Below are 19,979 nucleotides of genomic sequence, written 5' to 3' on the forward strand. Positions count from 1 at the left end.
CTGCTTCTGTATTTGCAACCTGACACGGTGACCGATTACTGCTGAAAGATATAGAGTAGACGAGAATTCAATATATTTTTTTCAAACCATATTTAAAGTACTTACAAGCGAAGAGACCCTCAGTGGTTGCTTATGTCTCTTGTGCGTCTATTCGGCCGTGCCTAACAACCCGGACCACTGACAAGGGAAGGGGGCCAGGCGATGGGAAGCCTGACCATATCGTGATTGCCCCTTCCTCTGCTCGGCCATGGACGCTCGCCAGCCCTTTCTCCCTCTTACCTGCTCACTCCTCCTGACTCCTGTCCCGGAAATTGTCCGAGGAAGGGGAGTGGGTGGTGCGGACCCTGTCCCTCGACGGTTTCATGCCCCGAGTGGAAGGAACAGAGTCTACTCACTGTTACATTAGTTTAATTATTTGAGGACCTATCTTATTAAGTATTGTCACAAGGTCCAATACTTTCACCCCATTATGATCATTATTATTTCAAGTTGAGACCTCTTGTTTGGCCACCTTGTGTATTCCTCTCTCAGCAATCTTGCGGCTATTTTATCTTTTTCTTATTACTTTTATTTGCCTTGGTCTGTCTGTGCCAGTGGTAAAAAAAACATTACTGACGTTCAGTGATTAATGGACGTTTGATATTTATTGTAAAATCACGTAATGAACGCGACTGAAAGAGACTAGACTCTCGACAGTAACTACCAACTCGCTTTTTGTTACTGTTACTGTTTGATTCTTTAGGGCTGAGAAAAAATAGTGCTAAAGGTTGAACTGACTCTCCCCAACACCCTACATGCGTTTGCCATTTGCCACCCGCCCCTCCCGCCGGCACCTCCCTGCCTCCCCCTTCAACCGGCCCTCCCTGTCCCCGGATATTGAGCCGCCGACGACCACCGCTGGGGACGAGGAGATTGAGAGATTTTCACTCACCATTATGTGTGACGCGCGTGACCACTGACCTGCCCCCCCCTCTCTCTCTCTCTCTCTCTCTCTCTCTCTCTCTCTCTCTCTCTCTCTCTCTCTCTCTCTCTCTCTCTCTCTCTCTCTCTCTCTCTCTCTCTCTCTCTCTCTCGTGGTAAAGGGAGCCACCAGAGGACAAAGCAAAGGTAGGCTATATAAAAATGCCCTGAACATGCTGCTTTTTATTTATGAACAAATACAGAAGATTCGAAAAGAATGGTCAGTGTTGGTTGGAGAGGTGTCGATAAACTCCCCTTTGAGGATTTTGACCCTTCAATTACTACCTCCTCATGATCTTTCTCTTCCTCTTCCTCCAACTCCTGCCCTCAAGTAGAACAGGCATCTACAGACTCCTGCTGGGTGTGAAAAGAAGCTTGAGCTCCTCCTCCTACTCTCCCTGTTCCTCCTCCTCCTTCTCCTTTCCACATGTATGTAGTATGTATCCTGGCTTAACACCCGCCGCCCTCACAGACATCTACAGGCTCATGCTGGGCGTCAAGAAGTTTGGTTTGAGCGTCAACCTTCTGGCCACGCGCATCCTGCCCTCGCTGCTGCCACTCACCGTCAGCCCGTCTCTCAACCTCATCCAGTTCAGCTTCCTCCTGCAGACCATCCACGAAATGCTCGACCACATAGACAAGTAAGTTAAGAAATAGTAGCCCCTTCTCCCTCCAGTGGCTAATTCTCCCCAGTCAGTTCATACCCCATTCCTCTCTCTCCCTCTTCTTCCATTCACTATATGTGCTTATCCTCCCCCTCTAGTATGCTCTCTTCCTTTACCACATTATCCTTCCTGTCATCTTCCTTCCCTTTCTTCTGAGTTTTTTTCCTTTTTTATGTGTGTGAGTGTGTGTGTGTGTGTGTGTGTGGGGAGGGGGGGGCGTGATACGTTTTATGATCGAACATTCAGACTTCAATCGGGGCATCATCTGATACAAGAAAGTTTCCTTGTATCGGGTCCCAAAAAGGGTTGTGACAGTTGACTGGAGCCTGCAACAGATCTTTCGTTCCCTCCTCGTTCATTTCAGTTGAAGGTCGGGGAGACAGCCTTTGCAACGGCCTCCTCTTTGCTTCCTCTTGTCTATTCTTGGGTGCTTGTAGTTCGCTTCTTTTCCAATTTTTATTTCCAGAACTCATATAAAACCCGTTCCACTTCCTCTTTGTCAATGTGGTCTTCAAACAGCAGTTCAGCATGCTCACATATATGACAAGGCTTTCGTAGGATTTCTGGGTATTTACATGGGCACTCTTATGACCCTAGTGATAGTTTGACCTTGTTTCTGTACCACAATCCTAGGAAAAAAACTCCAGAAAGCCCGATTACACTCCTTTTCGACCTTTGGATATTGTATAAGCGTGAGAAGCGAAGCATTTGAGAACACTATTCCAGTTTTCTTTGTATGGTTCTTTGTATCGGTGAACCCAAGTCTATATATACCAAGTCAAGTCACTCTGCGGTTTTGGGGCGGAGCAGCGGGATGACTACAAACGGCGGTGTGGGGTGTGAGGGAGGGCATGATGAAGTGATTGATTTAAATTAGTCCGCCTTTCCTCGTTTTCTCTAAATCCCTGTTTCTACATTCTCTAGTTTGGCTCCAAGCAGTGTCACGCATGAACCACGCCGTGTCTGAGTCCCCTCCCACAAACCTGCGTGTGACATGACCTGGTTTATATAGACTAAGGGTGAACCAACCTCGGCTTTTTCTCAGGCAACAACGCAACAAACTCAAGCTCGACAACCTGAGCCTGGCCAGCAGCCCGGGGGAGAAGCGGCTGCTCCGCCATCAGCTCAGCTCCGACAACATGTCCCTCTCACCCTTCTCACCCGTGCCCAACGTGCGCATCCAAGACACCCGCATGTCATCCAGCGCCGAGGATTTTCTCTCTCGCCGGGGGTCGTCAGGTATTGGCTTCTTGGGATACTCATTCTCAGGTAAATCCCGGAAGTTGTGAGGGTGTGCGTGTTTTAATGTGTGTTAGTTTGTGTTTTAATGTGGCTGTGTGGCGGCGGTGGTGGAGGATGTGGTGCATGGTGGTGGAGGGGGTCATGCGCAGCGCTGCCAAAGTATCGTACTCATCGCATTGAATTTCGTAGTTTTGGACTGATAACTATGGGGGAAAAGACAAAAAAGAGCATCAATAAATAACAGCTTTAACGCTAACTTTAATTTTCTATCGTTATTTGTGCAGGTACGAGAGTTTGAGGCTTAAAAATGATAAATACAATGTGGTGAATACGATAATCTGGCAACGCTGGTCAGGTGGAAGCTAATTTTAGGGAGGATTTAATCGATCAAGTAATTCAATTGTAAAAACCGAGTAAACTGAGCAGTACTCACCCAAATCCAAGTGCGAGTGAGCCGAGTATTGGGCCGAAACGTGCGTCGACCCCACCGTTGCCAGATTGTCGTACTCAGAGCATAGCATTTACCTGTTTCTGACGCCTAACTATTGCCAAGAAACATCAGGATCTAACTCTTTTAACGATAACTATAAATGAGTTTCGTTACTGGGGCCTAGAAGACAGTTTTGGGGTTGGAAGTCGGGAAATATAACCGAGAAATACCTCCCCGCGGAAATAACTCGCCCTGATGTCCACCACGCATGCGCACTAAGGGATGACGTCAAGACCGAGACCATGACCAGGAAATCCCATCAGTTTATCTTATTTTGTTCTAGCTTGTCCACGTGTGACCTTTAGAATGGTTGATACTGGCTATAACAACACACATAACAGGCAAGAATAGGGTGAACATCAACGTGGGGGTAATTCTGTCCTAATCTTCCTCATTCGTTTGTTATTAAGCCTTCTCCTGATTTAAAGTGTTGCTCTGATGCTTGTGCCATGTATTGGAGTCGAAATGAAGCAACTAAGCGATGGCGGTGAGTGAAATAAAGGAAAAGTAAGCAATTTGGACCTCCATCTGCGAGCTATTTTCCGCCTGCGAGATGACTCCTACACCACCACCACCACCACCATTGCTGCCTACCCACACAGCCTTCCTGGAGTGTTTGTACAATTGACCTTCGAGTAAGCCCAAGGATATAGCTTTTGACTCCTTGGGTAAGCCGTTTAAAACTCTGCTGCAGTGTCCTTACAACTTGCTCTCGGGTCTGTGAGCGAAGCATCGAAATCATCCGCCATTTGCATTCACGCCCCTCCCTGGTGACCGTCTTGGTGGTGTTTACAAGGCAGGGTTATTGTAGCTTGTAATTCTTGGTGGTGTTTACAAGGCAGGATTATTGTAGCCTGGAATTTGGGACACGAGGCAAAAATTTGGTCAGTGGGGTCATAAAAGGGCTAATATTTTATGGTAGCCATCTTGGGAGGGGTTAACACTTAGGTTATGTGTTTTTACCTAATATTTGGTTTCTCTGAATGCATCACAGTAACGAATATAGCTTCAGGACAATTAAGCTTCAACATAATCATCTTGAAAGTTTGAGTGCAGTCTAACACATCGCATTTTGGCAGGACAGGGGAGGGGTCATTTTGGGTAAATTCGGTTAGGTCAAGTCAGGTTAGGTATTTGTAGCTATAGCATGGATTGGCACATTATGCAGTTGTTTCAGGTCTCAAGAGGTAATAAACCTTCACTAAATCAACTTGTAGATACACTTTTCCAAGCTACACATCTGTTAAGGAACAGGTTTTGGGCACAGGGGCTTGAAAATGCTATTAGGTATCAATAATTTCTCAAGTTTAGCTTTAATGTCTACTTTCCAGTTTAGGCAATGAGTGGTAAATGCAAATGAAGAAGTGAACATCCAGCTAATTCATATTGATAGTCAAGACTTCACTGCAGCAGAGTTGTTATTGTAATTTTTCTAATTCAAAATATAAACATATATACATTGTTGTGTGTGAGTGTTTCAAAACAGGAAGGTGCATACATTCATGAGTGTTAAGGTGTGTAAAAGTTGGAGGCCATGATTTTTGTCCTGTTGCATGTCAGTGTTGGCAGTAAATAAGGATGCACTTCATTAAATACCAGTCACTTGGCAATAAATAAGATGCAGGTGGTTCTGGGTGCTGGCAGGTAAGATAAAAGGGTTTGTAAATATTCATCACACATTGGTTTAGCACCACAAGCAAAAATAAGTTTGCTATTAATTCATATGTTGGGTGTTGTACAGTAATACATGCACAGCTGTTCAAACGGTTTGATTCACAGGATCTTCAGAAGGAAACATTTTGAAATAGCTAGTTTGTGAAAGATTTTTATTCTATTGACTTTCAGAGTTTTGTGGCAATGAATAATGATTGAAACAATGACAATTATGCCATGACTAGCAATATTAATACATTGATTGATAAAGGGCATAGTTATACCATGGATAAGTTGCTGCACAGTAGGTAAAGGTAGAGTTGAGGGCATGTGCCACAGCCTCAGTAATCATAGTGGTCTTCTTGGGCCTTGGGCCTGTGGAGGGTAAGAACCCATCAGGCCATCACCCTTTGACACAGGGCAAGTGTGATATCCAGGTGACCACAGATAATCATCCTCAGGTTAACCCAGACAGGCTACCCATTTAACAACCACCTGAAAGGGAGGCTAAACAGCTGGATGGGCTGCTCGTCAATTGCCCTGACAGGGATATGAACCCAGGCCTGCAGCCTTGTAGCTAGGCATGCTAGCCAGTGTATTTAACTATGGTATAGGGACAAATTACAATGGGAGGGGCATCATAATATATGGTGCTCTTTATTTTGCATTTGATATTTGTTTTTTGTCTCACCATTTGGCATATTTCTCTTCTCTATGATGTTAGTTATTTTGTCATGCATCAGTTTAAAGGTTTATAATGCATGTCAATACTGTGCACTGCTTTTCTTTGCACTTCAGTGTTGCAAGCTGCAGTGTCTCACTTTATTACTGTTTCCTTTCCTTGTCAACCAACTGTTACTCAAATATTTTTATTTTTTATCCTTTATACATAAGAACTTTCTTGAATTTTTCTTAATTTAAGGTATAATGAGTGAGCAGTCATTTTCCCTAAGTGTTTATTGACTGTTTAATCATCACAGCTATTCTGTGGCAAGTCTTCAAAGACTCTTGCAGCTTCACAGAAACAGTGCATATATATATATATATATATATATATATATATATATATATATATATATATATATATATATATATATATATATATATATATATATATATATATTACATGCTTGCCCCATGGTGCCACTAAGTTTTCTTGAGGGGGCCTGAGTGTTGGCCAGCCTGTTAGTGGCGTGGACACGTTTGGTGCACCCTAGAAAGAGGTGCAAGGCCCTGACTCACAGATGAAGACTCCTTAGACCTTAAGCCCTGGGGATCCCTTGGTTTGATGCTAGTGTCCATCTCCCATCTCAGGGGCTCAGGTTTGAAACCTGGGCAAAATGTAAGGAAAAAGATATGTTCTGAACAAATCAGTTTCTCATGTTCTTTGAGAAATGGAAAAAAGAAACACTTGAATTTTGTATCAAAGATACAAAGTGTTGCAGACTTCCAGCATTGGGCATACACATTCAACAGTCTATTCATATACATCCACCATTTGTGCGAGTCATGCAAAATAAAGTAATTTGCACCTATGTCTGAAAATCTGTTTGTGTGGTATGATGTAGTTTTCATCATTACTAAGGGAAATTATCACCAGCTAAATTTATATTGATCAGCAAAACAAATATGCATTACAAGTACCTACTAATTTGAATTATGTGATGCTGGGAGGTTAACTTGGGTGCAGAAGAAAGGCACAGAAGACACTGAATCAAGCTAATGAAATCTTATCTCCTTAATATTTAAACTTTGCATTAATTTCTCATGGAAGAAGGAGTCAGCTTGTACCCATCAGAAGGCTCACTGCAGAAATGTCCTGAAAGCAGTAAAACATGTCAGAGGATCCTGTCAGCACCCAGAAGCCAGTGCTTGCCTCAAACGGGACCAAAATCAGAATGATCTCATAATTTCCGGGATTTACATGATTTAATAATATTGTAGCGGTATGTTTTTCACCTGGATGGCGGCGTGGCTGCCACAACACAGAACTGGTGGAGGCATTGCTCAGTAGAGTAAGGAGTGTCATTAAGTTGTCTTGAGTCATGGAATACTTACAGAGATTATACATTAAGACACCCAGGAGTGCTATGGTAAATTTCAATAACTGAAATGTAAATTGTATATAAATCATGTGTTTGTCATAGAAAATTATTTGATATTTTTTTCCATAAAATTTAGTTAGGGAGGAAACAAGGCAGCTAGGTAGTTTCATCATCAAAATCCTGTAATTATTATTGTTGAATAGTAGGTCTGCTTCATTTACTTCCTCAGTTCTAAATACTTGTTTACTCAAAAGTGAATTGATGGAAGCAAAGTCTAAGGTCCACATTGAGCTGTGCATTTCTTCATTGCTCAGCTCTGTTTCTTGGCCTGTGAATCAGTGGTGGAAATGAACCACTCACTGAGGGACACAGAGCCACAGCATTACCACAGCTTGCCTATTACAAGTTTCTCAAATACCCACTTATCAAACAACCCGTATGTGATGATGGACAGCTGTGTAGGCATTGTCCCATCCGAGATTTGAGCTCCCTCTTCACGGTCTGACTAGCCATGTTGACTACTGCACCAACTGAATTTATATATTTTGTCTGACTAAAGTTCAAAAGTAATCCATGACTGGTTGAAAAATGTTAATTAGACGAATCGCCCTGCATCAGTGTTGTGTTGCCATGCCACTGTTAGTGTTTGCCCATGGTTGCCAATAAGTACTAACCTCACTACTGTCCTCAACCCTTCCATTCAGTCAGTTCCTGGTAAGAAAGTTAATGGTTGAGGGAGCTGTCACCTTCTGCAGCCTATACTTATATAATATTTAGTTGATAACATCATTTGCACCCAGAGGCAAACATCCATCCAGATCAAGATGTTCAGTAAGTCACAAGCTGATGGTGTTGCATGTGCATAATTTTCTGATCTCTTTGATCTTTGTAATGTTTATTATTCTGACTCTTCACAGGATGCTACATTGTGTGTTGCTGTATATTCCTGTTGACACTAAACACAGGGTTGGCCAGGCCTAGCACACTCCGCCAGCCAGGCTCTCACCACAGTGTCTGCGTTAGGCTGGCTGTCATGGGGTGAATCATTGAGGCAGAGAGAGTGAGAGTTGGTAGTAGATAGGATTAAGTTCAATTTAGCTCATTCATTTAAGGAATTTGCTATTTTGTTTACGCTGTTAACACTTGATTCAGTAGAAACTTTTACGTAATTAGTTGATGCTGCAGCTCCATGAATCTTCCTTGGTTTCATATTATTTGCCAGTAATTCCCTCTTAGAATGTAATATAAGCTTTTCAGACTTTGAATGCGATGGGAGAGCTTAGGTAAAAAAAGTAATGGATCACTCAGGTCTTGAATTTTGACGAAAGGAAGGATGGCAGATTCGAATGAGGGAAGGAAGCACGCCTTGCCAGTGTGTAGGAGCTAACGGAAGTAGAATAACCCCAGACGGACCTCTGGAAACAGCTATTCAAAATAACCTGTGTGCACAAATTTCTAACAATACCTTTCAAGTAAAACTGTCATTGCTTTGAAATTATCATCCATAAACATGTGTATATTTGATTAAACGTTCAGAGACTATGATAAATCAGTAAATAATGTTTTGAGCTTGCATTATAATATGAGAAAAATACACTTGCTGCTTACATATCACTGTGCAGACTTAAAATGTGTATAATTAACCAGTTCAAAGAGACAAAGATGGGTTCAGAGGGAGGCAGGCAGATGGTATGGCCACAGATGCGTGCAGTTGGAGTAGTCACAAGCTTGGTAGAAACAGGTGATAGAGTGAGTCAGGGTGAGATGTGTTAGTTTTTTTGTGCCGGCTTCCCTCTTGTTCCTCCACTAATGCTTTGTTGTTTTCATATGTTTTCTGGCAAGAATGTTTTGTTTACATTTTATAACATGTATATATTCTTCACAGGATCCTCGGCATCAAGGAAACTGTATTTAACTCACTGAGTCAGCTTTTTAAAGTTTGCACTACTATTTGGATTCTGCATTATTCAATACTCACATTCCCTTCATCTGCATTCCACTGAATATTGCATTGTTGCTTTTGGAAATGATTGATTCCTACTTTCCTTCCATTCAATTATATCATGATATGCATTGCTATGATTGTTAATTGATTGACATCTTTGAAATTCAGAATTGTTTTTTGATTGATGGTGAGAAATTTTTAATGCCCTTAACATGAGTAAATATTCAATATCATAATACAACATTTTGTTTTTCAGTAAGGAATGTTTTTTTTCTAAAGTATTCTGGTCTTTCATTTCAATGTAGGGAAGTAGTCACACTCAAGAAAACTACTTAGTTGCCATTACATAAAATATTGACAGTCTCACCTTAATAATAGTACACCTGCATGTATTTTCATTGTTTACACTGCTCACCTTTCCACTTACTCTTCACACACACACACACACCATAGATAAGGTAAAGGTAAAGTTGGGGGCATATGCCACAGCTGTGCGTGGCCTCAGTGCTCATTTCCATTGCATTGGTGCTTGAGCCTGTGGTGGGTAAGAAACCATTACCCTGGGGCACAGGGCAGGTGTGATATTTGAGGTACCACAGTTAACCTTTCCCAGGTTTCCCCAGGTACCCATATATCAACCAGGTCGAAAGGGAGAATGAACAGCTGGGTGATCGTCGTGCCATCGTCCGAGGCTGGGATGCAGACCCAAGCCTGCGGACTCATGCCTAGGCACGCAGACCACTGCACCACTGAGGGGCAGCAGAGAACAGTGACATAAATGGTGCCTAGCTTGAGAGTCATGGCATATGAGGAGACTGATGGAAAGATTGGGTTTGCCAACCTTGGAGGAGAAGAAAAAGAAAAGATCTGATTACAACAGTGTACAGGGCAAAAAAGCACGTGGAAACAATTGACGGGGATGACCATTTTGTATGGGATACTAGGAACACAAGGTGCCTAATAGGTATCAAGAAACATAGCTTTCCTCAAAGGTACAAGGACACCTGGAATATTTTCAAAATGGAAAATTCAATCCAAAACTATTCATGAATTTAAAGCAGTATGATAAACTTAGATTAGGAGGCAGGACCCCATGAGTATAGCTCACTTCCTATATATTACAACTAGGCAAACACACACACACACACACACACATTGCATAGTTCACAATCACTGCTAGACTCAAACTATACATCGTAGGACCCTGACTCCAGACTTTTTTTTCCTTCCATTTGTACTTCAGGCCTCGAACTACACGTATACAAAACGAGGCTTTGCTCTTTTCTTTTCCATCATGTCTGTCATTTCACATAAAATGTCTCCCCTTCATTACCTGGATACTGAATCTTCCTCTCCATATCATTCACGTACATATCAGGACAAGCCAAAAACAAACATTGCTTTTTTGCTCTCGGTCATTTATTTTCACTGTGGCCATGATTTTATATTTCAGTGATTAAAGTGTGTGTCTCCCTTCTATCCCTGCAAACAGGACCCTCGTCTCCAGACTCAAACCTCCTAAGAGTACAGTCAGCCACTATCGGGCGGCGACTCTCAGACAACGAGCTCATGATGCCACCAAAGATCAGGGTAGCACTCTCCTCTGCCTCCTCCCCGGGCGAGACCTCCACTGGCTCGCTGCCTATCCGACGGCACTCCAGCATTGGGCCCGAGAGACGGGGGTCTACCTGCACCAATCTCTCGCCCCCTACTGTAAGTTTCGTCTTGTGTGTGTCTGTGTGTGGGTGGGTGGGTGGGGGTTGGGGTGGGGGTGTGTGTGTGCCTACAGGGTGTGAGTTATATACTCATACTCATACTCATACATTTTTCAAGCCTTCATTTTAATTTGTAAACATTCTTCACTGCAATCAGTACTTCCTTTAACACATTCGAGGCGTCTATGCTTCTGTGTGGAAGGCTGCATTTCTTAACATCACTTGTGCATCTAGTCTTCCTCAGTTTGTTCATATGTCCTCTTAAGTTTTGTGTCCCTATTCAGGTTTCTTCTGTCTACTTCTTCCATATAATTTATCAGCTGGGTGGATGGGGGGCATGAATTAAAGGAGATTGCCCATCTCTTTCCACTGTACTCGGGAATCAAACCTGGGACCTTTCGGTTGTGAGGCGAGTGTACTAACCACCGCACTGCAGAGTTTAGTGTGTGTGTGTGTGTGTGTGTGTATTTACCTAGTATACTTAGTTATAATATACAGGAAGTGAGTTACATTCGTAGGGTCCTGTTTCTAAATCTTATGTGTGTCGTAAAAGAAATTACTGGCATATCACTAAAAACATTGATCTAAAAGGGTGCATATTTTCATGTTCAAGCTGTTTAGTTGTTGTTTGTTAGCACTGAAATATGTATGAAGAATTTGGTAGTCAGGTCAAGTACCTATTTTCAGAATCTACTGTTTGGTAGAAAGATTTTTGTGGTTCTTAATACATATGAATACTAAGGTCGGTATCATAAGACACCTTCGCATCTCACATCAGCTATTTCTAAAGGTCAAAGAGGGGGTCAGTCGGGTTCAAATGAGTGTTTCTTCAGGTTAATGGTACAGAAGAAGGGTCAAACTACTACCGGGGTCAAAAAACTACTCCTGGAAATGCTGTCAACTCGTACGAAAACCTTGTCAAATGCGTGTTCTTGGGCGACGATGTCTTATAATACGACCCTAAGTTTCTAGAGTGAATGAGAAATGAGAGTGAACTTGCTGGTTACTTTATAGGTTACCATTTGCATCACATTATTATGTCTGGACCATTGGACTCATGAACAAGTACTTTGAGATAAATACTGCATAAGATTGTGGCAGGTGGAGACATCTGGCATGCTCTCTGTGTTCATTGTTTCCTCTTCAGAATATCTGTATCATTGGGTGTTGGTTATCCTCCCAGTCTTCTTTTTCCTCTGACAAGGCAAAGCAGTGTGCATGCAAATGTTTCTCTCATGAGGTACTGGAATACAAATGTGTTCTATTGTAGAGGTCTTACCAAATGTCTTCATTTGCTGTGATGATACATCCATAACTACTCAGCCACAATATACTTGCTCTCACTATTCCATGATATTGTCAGTCTTTACTTTTCTTCAGTTTATTTCATGTTTTATTTCCTTGTATCTGTTTATTTACAATGCATGACAACCATTCACTATGATCTCAGTTGTGCCTAAGAAAATGATTTCACACCTTTCTAGACAAAGATCCTCCAGTGAATTCAAGAAAAGTTTTCATAGATGTTTCTTGTCTAGTTGTTCTGATTAAGTAAGACTAGCAATATCTTTCAAAATACATGAATATGTATTCATCATATGAGAGGAGAGTTCATGGCTGCATTTTAGTAATGATGTATGCCATGATACCATGTATGACCTGAATGCAAACCAGAAATATTTGTTATTAGTGTAGGAGAAATTTTTTATAGGCCTAGTGTTAGGTAGACTCAAGAGCTGTTGGGCAGGTGGCCAGCCGCTGCCTCCCTGCCAAGAGCCTCGCCGCTGCTGCCCGCCGGGCTACGAGGGAGCTTGTAGCCTGCTGTGGGTCCCACGCGCTGAACTCCTGCCTCAACTATATCTGTATTCCAGTTTCATCAATTAGTCCTCATCATCTGAAAAATTGTTGAACTTAGCATATTCTTTTTTCTAATCTAATTTCCTGTGGTTGTTATGAATTATCTCCATTAGATAAAAACTAAATTTTCTTCCATCTAGGCATCTTGCTTTTCTTCCTTCCATTATCTAAGATTTATCTGAGATGACTTTGGGGCTGTTCATGAAATAATGTTTGGTGTACCATGATAACTTTCAGGAAGCTGCATAACCTAGAATGCATTTCAGTACAAAAGCATATCTTTAGAAAATAAGTAGCATGGTGCTGACAGTCAGTCAATCAGTCCAAAATGGGAGATGATCCACCCATGTTGGGTGGCTGAGGCATCAAAGGAGGGGAGACCAAAGCTGAGGTGTGTGTGTGGGAGGTTTTAGTAAAGTGGTGTTGTCTTGCCCACACCAGCCGACACGCCCACGCCGCTCCCTGGACCTGCATTACTCCCAGGCGGTAAGTCCCCCTCCCCCTCGAGAGCATGAAGCCTCCGAGATCCACCGTTCCTCAGTCAGCATACACACAATAGATACACGTTTTTGGCATGTTTTTTTGCCACAGCGTTTTTTCTTGTATAAAATTTTTATATACTGCTTTTTGAAATGCATGAAAAATCTTAATAATTACATATATTAAGCACGTGCTCGCAGTAATTAAGAAATGCATTTATACTTAAATATTACTATGATAGTTTAAATACTGAATGCACTGAATAAAACTGAAATTACATTATACCGTTCATAAAATCATTGTAGAGCGTAAATACAGTTAGATGATTTTCTTATTAAAAGATGTTTCGTAATGTTGAGAAAAGATAATTTTGTTTTTAAATTTTGTGTAACACTGAACAAAGCCGAAGCCGACAGACCTACTGATTAACACTTAGTCTGAAGTTTGCAAGATCCAGGTTTCCTGAGGAACAGACAGGACATCTCTGAAACTGCCATGCTAAGCATGTCATTGGGTTTTCACCTCAAACATATAAAAGTGTAGCAGTGTTCTATTGGCCACCACAAGAACACAGGTTTGGCTAAGACTGTTCATGTGACAACACAGACCACTATGTAGTTAAACTGAATGACATTGCAGTCACTGTGATACATAATTTCCCAGTGAGGCTGCCGGTGTGTTGTTTGCTGCCTGAGTACACCATGAAAACTACCGCCATGGTGTTTGACATGTTCATGTGGTGCTAGCGGCAGGAAATCTGTCTGTAATAAGAGTGTTAAACAAGTGATGTTCAACAAAGGGTGACTAAGCAGCCCCAGAATTGAGTATACTTGCCCTCAGGCCCCTCCCTTCCTCCCTCCTCAGGCTCCTTAGGCTGGACTGACTCAGTCTTGAGGGAATACCTTTTCATGAGTACTGTTTACAAGTGTCAAGTTTCCCCTTCCCCCTGTCTTACCCTCACCCCAAATGCTTATCACAGTGCTTTAGGAATAACACTTCCTTGATAGATTGCATTAGTAACATATCTAAAAAAATGCAAATATTTTTTGGGTCTCTACCATATTTCTTGCTCCATGCAAAAATAAGAGTAATTTTGAAGATTTCTGCTCTGAATATTACAGTTGGCTGTGTTTGGTGTGTGAATGTGGATAGTGATGTGCTTGTGTGGGAGCATCTGGTAGGTACATGATTTATTTTATTTTTTTTATTTTATTATTATTTTTTTTTTAAGTATATTTTGCAGTTGCTATGTTAGGTCTGTCCTAACAGATGGGTGAATATTTGTCTATGTGTGTCAGAAGGGTTTTAGGAGCTGCCATACGGGGACTGAATAGAAGATGCTGAATTGATTAAAAAGTTTAAGGAATTTGACAATTTTTATATTCTTTGAAAAATACAAGTGAGGGTCGGTTATGTTACTAACTGACTGGTAGTAAAGGAACAGATCAGCAAGCAGAGTCACACCATAGTAAAAGCTTAGGCATTTCTTTCAAGTCATGAGTAAAAGTAACAAAATTCAGATTTTTTTATAACTTAACACGAGAGGTGGGTCATTGTTGGCACAAGTGGTTGTGTGTGTGTGTTTGGGCCTGAAAAAATGACGCATTGATCACTTTCATTGCAGTAAACGTAATTTAGTTTCAGGGTAAGAAAAACACTTGAGCCCGTTAAGTGACAAACATTATGGATGCTTTAGGCAGGCATGTAAAGTTTGTTCATGCAAAAAGAAAAAAAAACTAAATTCATGAAATTTTAATAAAATAATTATGAAACATGCATAGTAATGTTACATTGAGTATACTAATAACCTCCCTATATTGGACAATAAAATCTTTCTTCTGTTGTTGTATGCAACCAAAATTCATCATCTGATCCAGAGTTCTGTTACAAGCACTGATCAGAGATGTTAAGAAACTCTCTTGATCACTAATGAGTGAGTGCAAAGTTTTATACTTGTGAAATGTGTTGGCAACAAAAACAAGTAACATTATGCCACCCAAGTCAGTAAGCCTGAAGGGTGCAGCAGCAGTGTTCAGCAGCTGCCCTGCAGCCAAAGATGATGACTGGCTGCTTGCATCCTTGCTGAGCAAGTCGTCCATTTTATGGAAGTGTTTATACATGTAAGAGATATTATGTACACTTTTGTGGGCTGATCTGATATAGTGAGGTTATTCAATAATAATTATAAGAATAGAGTTATTACAGTTTACTTGGAGCTTTAATAATGAAATATTCTTGTCTCGCAATAACTATTTCAATGGAAAACTAATATCCATGCAGGTTTAGTTTTAATACTAAATAAGAGGACTTGTATTAGAGCTACAGAAGCAGTATTCATCACTGAGTGGGGGACAATCCTTCCTGCATGCCAGCTTACCCCACCTCCTCCTCCCTCACCTGCCAGGCTGCACAGCTGTCAGGCATTCCACCCAGGCCACGGAAAGGCTGCCCAAACAAGGCAGTATTGTGCTGTGTGAAGCCGTGAACAGAGTATCACAAGCCAAGTTTTGATTCATTTTAATTTCTTATGGCATGTGTTGATGAATGGAAAGATGAGTTAATGTCTCGAAAAGCATATTAGTGAAGGGATTTTAGGCATTAGTGATGGTTTTGATGCCTAGTGGTGACACTTGTTGGTAATGTAATGAAAAGAAGGGAATTCTCCTTTGCCTTGATTTTACATCATTTTCACTCTGCCTTTCAATCCGGGACTCTCATGGTAAAGGCAATGCAGAATATAATCTCTAGAACCCATAAATGGACCATGCATCATAAGGTAAGAATCTACATCCAGAATGTGAGCCCATGCTAACTGAAGATGAGGTTGGGATGAAAAATGAAAAATGTACAGTCTGACCCTTGAGTTCTCTGACACTAATAAGGAATGCCAGTGCTAAATAGTTTAAAAGGTAAGTATGTGCATAGGAAAAAGAGTATAGGTATATAGGGTGGTAATTATATTTGTGAATAGGTGACCGTAATGTTTATGACCAGGCGCTCTCTTGGTGATATCTGATTACACATTACTTCTGGAGCATGTGCTGAACCTCCCGGTCCTTTCCAGTGTTGTCCTGTGCCCTGCATTACTTGTCTATGTTGTGACCACCTTACACTTGTGCTGTCGTGAGTGTCTGTGTGTTTTCCATCTCCCCGTGTTGTCTTATTACATGTACTGTTAAGGGAAGCAAGTTATTGATATTTTATGATGAGGTTTTGTGCTAACTCCTTGATATTGCTCTTACACAAACTCACACTCCAGTCATTGTATGATGCACATGCTTATTACTAGTCACTTCATAGTCTTTAGCAGTGTTTAATGAAGCTAGATAGATTAGGGTGTTTGAACTTATCCTCTGGTCATGTGTGTTATTATTAGAAACGTTATGTACTAATTTTTCATAACTTTTATTATATCCAGGTGATGAGAAATGTCATTATTAGCAAAGGAGTGAATGGTAATTTGAAGTTATGTTCATTATAATGGGTCAACCCCTTGCTTAGAAGCTCTATATTGATATCAAATTGTATATAGAATTATTGATTTTTCAGTATGCTTATCCCTGTTAAGTGCCGCCGCTGCCTTCCCCTCGTGTGGGCGGGTGAAGTCACGAAGAAAGAATATGCTGTCCGTGTGTCATTTCCATTACTGTGCAGACCTTTGCAAAACTACACAAATGCAACTCACTCAAAGCTAGAACTGTACATCGAATGACTGATGCATAGGCTGAGGAGGTTCACCAGTGACAGCTGTAAAACACTTGTATGATCACATAAGCATATTTCAGTGGGAATTATTCTCAACTTGAAACTTTATTGCTGTGTTTTGAGAGACTCCTAATACCAGCTACTTAGAATTTCAAAGCATTTAGAATTTTCCAGTAACCAAGTTTATGATTGTGTTAGAGACAGGTCTGATACAAAAAGAGTAATAATAATTGCCCATTGAGTAAATATTTTCACATTGGTGTATTATAATATTTCTCACATGACAGACCACAAGTATTTATGCAGATCTTGATTACTGTCATCGCCCTAAGTCAATAAATATCAGTAGATTTTCCGGTTTTATATCTGTGACTAAAATTTTGCATTTCTGGAATAATCCCTTACTGTTCACACAACCACCTCGGACAAAGCTATAAAACTTCACCGCCACTTGAGTGTGATTGGCAGTGTCTCCACCCAAAAGCAGACCAACTAATTCACCTTTGCTCTCTTTTCACAGCTGTCCCGTACCTTGGTAAGTGGCGGACCTACCTGTGGAGGGTCCCTGTACTCCCCTCGCCGCCACAACCCCTCCCCGCCTCTCTGCCTCAGTCCCCAGGTCAACCATGGGTGTCGCAGTGGCTGTGTTATGCACTTCATCTGTCTCACCCTCTGTGCTGCCACTGGTCCTTGACATCTGTTCGTTTCTCTCATGTGGTCTCAGCATCCACCTCTGTGTTTTGTCTCATGATCTGTGTGTGTGTGTGTGTGTATGTGTGTGTGTGTGTGTGTGTGTGTATATCAATGAGAATGTGTGTGTGTGTGTGTGTGTGTGTGTGTGTGTGTGTGTGTGTCATCGTCGCCCTTCTTTGTGGTCTATTGGTCTTATGCACTGATCTTTAACATGTGGCGTTCTTGCTGGTCCTTCCAAGTTGTTTGTTTCCAGTCACTCTTTGTCTCGTCTGGTCTGTGGCTTGGTTGTTCTCTTCCCTGTGGTTGTGGACGCGTGTACAGTGTGGTCTGCTTCGTGGTCCATCGTGTGGTCCTTTGTCATCTGTCTCTCACTTGTTTGCCGTGTAAGATCTGTCTAAGATTTTTGTGTTTGTTTTATGTTGTCTTCAGGCACACTTGGAACTTTCCTCTCCATGGCTTGTTTCTTCCTTTGCAATGAAATGTGTTTGTTTCTTATGTCTTCTGAAATTAGTTTTCCTTTAAATTGGTTGTATTAAATATGGTTGCTTTTGAGTACACATATTAATATGTTTAAACTGTGAAATAAGATTATTTGACAGAGCATATGCCTATTAGTAAATCTGTTGCAACTGTTTTTTGTCTGAAAATAATTAATTGTGAATATTCTCTACTGAAAGATGTGTTTTCCATATGGGAAACACTTATACTTCTTTATGAAGCAAATTATAATCAAGCATTTTCTTCTATATTTTACTCTGCTTAGTCCTTTCTACTTTCATATTATTTGTGCTTGATCACACAGTAAGATAAATACTACTGCACCTGAGGGTTTGGTGTCACAGCCAGATACCTTAATTGATTCCCAGTCTGAATTTGCTGTTTCACCCGCTGTGGCTGTTGTGTTGTGGATGTGAGGGTCCGTTGTTTGTAGGTGGCAGAGTGGACTGGTGCTCAGCATCCTATGGGGCATCAAATGAACCAAGAGAGTAGGGTTAACACCTTTAGGAAAAAGTACTCTCTCTTCTTACTGCCATTAGTAATATATTTTGCCTTACAGTCATGTTCATATTTGACGCACTCTAGTTGTATTTGACTTCATCTTCAGAGCAAAAATTCAAGTAATGGATTGAACTTAGTAAAAGGTTTTTTCCTTTTCTTATCTATACAGACTCATCTGTCATTGACTTTCACAGTTTTCAAAACAAGAAACTTTCCTTGTGCTGTACATTGTGTGGCACTCCCAGGAGACATTCCAGGGCACTTTGGGTCGGCAGGGCTCCAGGGTCAGCTCACATCGTTTGGTGCTTATGGCATTGTCTGTCACTCGTGTTGGCCACTGCCACTTGACTTAACCTGCTGACTGAGGCATGGGGTTGGGCACACTGAGGAGAGGACCTGCTTGCTGAGTATCATGGACAGTGCTTTGAAATAAACTGACAGAATTTTTGATAATGGCCTTAGCTTTGTAAAATCTAATATGAGTAGGAACACAAAATTGAAAAGTTTATTAGAGTACCATACTTTGGATATTGGACTAATTTTGGTACCAGAACTATGAATGGCATTGAGAATTTGTGATGTCATAAATGTTTTTTTTGAGAATAAAATAAGTAAGATTGACTGAAAGATTAGGAACACAGGAGTAAGATGTGAAAAAGTTAAGAGTTTGAATGTAGGCTTTAATACATCTCAAGCCAAGAGGAGGTGATGATAAATTCAGTCATGACAATAAAATATGATGAGATGTCATTTACTGATATAGCTCACATCAACGAGTGATTTTTTTTTCTTATAAGTCATATATAGTTGTTCTGAGCTCAAGGTGTTGTCTGTCAGTATTGAAGTTACAAAGTTCATGTCTTGCTGTGTTTTTCAAATTGTCGAATAAGCTAACTGAAGTTTTCCTGTTAAAACTTCTTTGTTGCTCCTGGATTATGCCGCCACAATTTTTTTGCAGATTTAAGTTGACTAGAATGAGTTTTCAGCCAAGCAGTTCCTCTGTTCATGTGCCGTTGAGTAGATTTCCTACCCTGTAAATATTTGCTCAAGCTTGCCTGCACTTTCTTTTATATAGATATAGATTTTTCTAGATTTCTTATGCTTGTTTTCAAAAGAACCATGATTAACGCTTCCTTCTCTGGCAAATCTTTCATGCACATATATCATTACTTGGAGTGTTCCAAAAATTATCAAGTGCATTAATTTTATAATAATTCTCCTGTAGTATTTGAAAACATATCTTTGTTTTTATTGAAAGTGACAGTAAATGTGAAGACTGAAAAGAAGGTTCTGGGTAGTCCTATCAGTGATGAGAGAAAGGTTCTTTTCCCTGTGTTAACCCAGTAGCAGTGGGGATCATGTTTCTTAAAGGCCCCTCATCACTCATGCAAACCATTTCATAATATATATCAACGCATTTGTGATCAGTTTATGCATCATCTATTTTGGGGGCTCTTTATCATGGCAAAAATTTGGCCCGTCGCTGGTACACGGTAAAGCCACAAATTTGGCCCGTCACTGGTGCCATGT

At 41.0% G+C, this 19,979-nt stretch overlaps 1 protein-coding gene across 1 annotated transcript in view; it reads left to right on the top strand.

The window, feature by feature from the left end:
* The window catches only part of LOC126986543 (SCY1-like protein 2), a 306,279-nt gene that overhangs the window by 275,590 nt on the left and 10,710 nt on the right, over window positions 1-19,979 (top strand). The window contains exons 12-16 of the mRNA XM_050842810.1: window positions 1,433-1,601; window positions 2,671-2,894; window positions 10,493-10,713; window positions 13,014-13,058; window positions 17,278-17,292. Coding sequence (XP_050698767.1) covers window positions 1,433-1,601; window positions 2,671-2,894; window positions 10,493-10,713; window positions 13,014-13,058; window positions 17,278-17,292 — 674 coding nt within the window. The remainder of the gene's footprint in view (window positions 1-1,432; window positions 1,602-2,670; window positions 2,895-10,492; window positions 10,714-13,013; window positions 13,059-17,277; window positions 17,293-19,979) is intronic.

This window comes from Eriocheir sinensis, chromosome 62 (assembly GCF_024679095.1).
Source record: "Eriocheir sinensis breed Jianghai 21 chromosome 62, ASM2467909v1, whole genome shotgun sequence".
Lineage (NCBI taxonomy): Eukaryota > Metazoa > Arthropoda > Malacostraca > Decapoda > Varunidae > Eriocheir > Eriocheir sinensis.